The 3,761-nt window shown below is 67.3% G+C and overlaps 1 protein-coding gene across 1 annotated transcript; it reads left to right on the forward strand.

Moving 5' to 3' along the window:
• Positions 1-1,988: 1,988 nt before the first annotated feature.
• Positions 1,989-3,745, forward strand: MNEG_12492 (hypothetical protein; the record flags this gene model as incomplete). Its single annotated transcript, XM_014039037.1, has 2 exons — positions 1,989-2,405; positions 2,651-3,745. 2 exons carry the CDS (start codon positions 1,989-1,991, stop codon positions 3,743-3,745), a joined length of 1,512 nt encoding a protein of 503 aa, XP_013894491.1.
• Between the last annotated feature and the right edge of the window lie 16 nt (positions 3,746-3,761).

Below are 3,761 nucleotides of genomic sequence, written 5' to 3' on the forward strand. Positions count from 1 at the left end.
GCCCAGCCTCTTCCCCGCTGGCCGTGTGGGCCGCGAAGAGTCGCACCCGGGCCGCGGGCCAGATCACCCCAAGGTTCTGCACCCCGTTGTTGTGCTCCTTTCCAGTTGCTTTCCCCGCATCAGGTGTTCCCTTCAAATGCATATTCTCGAATGCGACCCTCCCTAGGCCCGAGTAATGACCAGGAGGTGCGGGGTCGGCGCATGCGCTCAGTAGCGTGTGGCAATATGGCGATGCAATGCGTGCGGTGCCGGCGGCGGCGGGGCGCCTGCGCGGCCGGAAGCTGGGGGCCCCAGGGGCGGCCAGAGCGATCCGATGCTGAAGTTTCAAATGACGGGCGGGGCAAGGGGGCTTGGGCAGCTGGGAAGTCAGCCCCCCAAAGCGCCGCGGGTGAGGCTGGCCTGTGGCGGCCAGCCGTGAACTAGCAGGGGTACGCGGTTGGTGGCCTGCTGACGGGTACGCCTGGCAAGCCGGGCGCACCTGCCTCTGCTTGGTCAGTCCTCCTTCCAGGGTTTTTTCAGGGTGCCCCCACCTTTTGCAGCCAAGCGCTTGGCATGCCCCAAAAACGCGTCAAAGGGCCTTGCCAAGGCCCCTTCACTTGGAGTTTGGGCCATGCCCTGGCGTGTCAACCTGATTCGAGCGACGTGCATGAGGCGGCCACGCAGGCTCCCTGGTGGTTGGCGCACGTCCTGCAGCGTTTGCGCTGCACAAGAGCGCATTTGAGTCTTTTAATCTGATAACACGTCAATTAATGCCTTTGTAACGGCGGATCGTCTGAAAAAGGCGGTTCAACAGTCGTCGTCGTGTCACCGCGGCTCACCCGAGGAGAGCGAATCGTGCCAGGCGCTTGTGCGGACTGGTTCCGAGCGCAAGCATCACCCCAACGCATGTTTTCATAAATCCAAGTCTATCAACACGCGCGCAACCAGGCAACGCCGCGGGCTCTCGCTGTCAGTCTCAGCCGACGCATTCACCAGGAGCCCTCGCTTGCGGTGCGTTGTTGGTGAAATTAGGAGTAATCTACAAGAGCCATGCGACGCGTGCGGTCCCGCAAGCCGGGGCACGCCCTGCGCAGTGTGGCGCGCCTGACGGTTACTGCAGCGCCGTCGGCACCTTGCTTGGGAGCCGCCCGTATCAAGGCCCCTGTGCAGCGCGGGACGCAGAAGCCTGCCAAATGGTTTTGATTGCAGCGCTGCTGCCGCCAACAGGAGTCAGGGCCGGCAGCTGTTGACTGAAACTGCCGGCATAAACCAGCCCTGCCATCGCGCCCGCCGCTGCTTGCAGGTTACCTCCGTAGCCAGCGATACCGCCGTCCAGTGGCAAGCGCTGCAGCCAGGCCGGCAGAAGCTGCTGAGGGCACATTGAGGTGAGTTTGTGGGAGGCGCAGCCGCCGCAGCCGCGTCTGGCTCGGGCTCAGAGCGGGCTTGGCGCAGCGGCGTTTGGGTGTAGGGCGCCCGCCTTGCGGGTGGGTGCGAGCCGCATTACAGGGTGACTCCCCCACCCTGCTATTTGATGGCGTCATTCCATCGCCGCCTCTGTCATCCCAAATCCGCAACCGCACTTGCAGCCATGGCGCACAGGAGCCAGACGGCGACGCACACCGCAAACCTCTTGCCTGCAGCCTCACTCCACTGCTCGCCCCCCCTTGCCCAAAACGCCCCAGCTGCCAACCGCCGGATTAGGCGAGCCAACCGGCGCAAATGGAGGCCCCGAGATCAGGCAGTAAAGAAGGTGTGCAGCCTCGCGCCGCGCCGCGCCGCCAATCCTGTATGCTTGCAGGCTGCTTCGCACGGGCTGCGTGTGCACGTTGTGAGGGCCCAGCCGCAGGCGGAAACGGCGGGCTACTCGCGGCTCTGTGGCGCGGGCCGCCGGAGCCCGCGCGGCAGCATGCGCCATCGCCCGCGCGCCGAGCGCCCCCGCCCACCCGGCCCACGCAGGCGGGCCGCCGGCGCTGCGGCGGGTCTCGCCAAACCCTTGGGGCGACAGAGACATGGCCATATTTATCGACGGCGTCGACGGCGCGAGCGCCTCGGACTCTCCCTCGGACCTCGAAAAGTTCGCGGCCAGCGCCCGCGCAGAGGCGGACGCACTGGCGCTGGAGGCAGAGGAGGCCCGCAAAGCCGCCACCGACGCGCTCGCGGCGCTGGAGTGCGCGCGCGCCGCGTCGGCGGCGGCGTCGGCCTCGGCGGCGGCGACGGCGCTGTCGGCGCGGCTGCGGGCGGGCGCGCTGCGGCCGCGGACCTGGTACGTGGACTGGCTGCGGACGTTTTTGACGCTGGTCGTGGTGCTGCACCACTGCACCACCACCTACCTCGGCTCGTCGCCCTGGACTGCCAAGCGCAAGGACGACACCGCGCTGTGGCTGCTGACTCAGCTCTTCGTCAACGGCAACCAGGCGTACTTCATGGTGAGTCGCCGCGCCGTGGCGTGGCCCCCTCTGCAGTACGGATTGTGCAACCGGTCGCCAGGTGTTGCTCCCCGGGGCCACCTCCTTTGCCCAGCTTTCATGTGGCGCCATCTGTGGCCTCTCCCACGCGCCCCTCTCCCTGGCATGCCCCTCCCAGTCACCTCCCCCACCCGTCCTCACACTTACCAGCTTCTCAAACCCCCACCTCATCTTGCCGCGCCCCCGCCCCACTCCTGACCCCGCAGACCCTCTTCTTTTTCATATCCGGCATCTACGTCCCCAGCTCGTTCGAGCGCAAGGGGGCGCTGCGCTTCCTCGGGGACCGCACGCTGAGGCTGATGCTGCCCTGTGTCGTGTACTCGCTGCTCGCGCCGCCCTTTATGAACTGGTGGGCCGGCTACGTGAAGGACCCGGCCAGCCACCCGAGCCTGGGCAGCGCGTTTACTAAGTGGCTGGCGCCGGGGTGGCCGACCACGTACATGCTGCCGACCGGGCCGCCATGGTTCATCTACATGCTGTGGTGCTTAAACGTGGCGTACGTGATCCTCGCGTGCGCCGCCTCAAGCCGCGCCGGCGCCGCGGTGCTGCGGCGCCTGGGCTGCTGCTGCTGCGGCGCGGGCGCGGCGGTCGCGGACGAGGCCGCCAAGCCGGCGCCGCGGCCGCGGTACACGGCGCGCCAGGCGCTGGGCGGCAGCGCGGCGCTGATCGCCGTGCTGTTCCTCACCTGCTACGGTGTCCGGATGCTGGACCTGTTCGCGTTCAACATCCAACCGTCGATTTTCGTGCAGCGCGGGCCGTTCGTGCAATTCATGCCGGATTACCTGCCCGTATACATCGTCGCCTTCTCACTCGGCGTCTTCGCCGGCCCCAAGAGCCCGTTCTCAAGCACGGCCGACCTGCTGGTGCGCCTGCCACGCTGGGGCGCCGCGTGCCTCGCGGTTGGCGGCGTCTGGTGGCTGCAGGCCGGCTGGCTCCCCAACGTCGTCATGCACGCGATGTTTGCGAATCAGAAGGGCTCTGCGGTGTTCGCCGGCTCCTGGGTGCTGCGCACGTTCGTCGAGCAGAGCTTCTGCGTGGTCTGGTCAGCCGGCCTCCTCATGGCCTTCCGGGACGGCCTCAACCTGCGGCCTAATGTCTTCGGCGAAATCATCAACGGCGCTGCCTACGCCGCGTTCCTGCTGCACCCCGTCATCATCCCGCTGTACGCGGCGGCAATTATGGGCTTCACGTTCCCCAGCATGGTGGTCAACGCGTGCGTGATCTCGGCGCCGGTGGTCATCACCGCGTGGCTGCTGGGCGCCGGCCTGAAGGCCATCCCCGGCGCCCACCGCATCCTGTGATGCGGCCGACGCCGCC

This window comes from Monoraphidium neglectum (genome assembly GCF_000611645.1).
Source record: "Monoraphidium neglectum strain SAG 48.87 unplaced genomic scaffold scaffold03273, whole genome shotgun sequence".
Classification (NCBI taxonomy): domain Eukaryota; kingdom Viridiplantae; phylum Chlorophyta; class Chlorophyceae; order Sphaeropleales; family Selenastraceae; genus Monoraphidium; species Monoraphidium neglectum.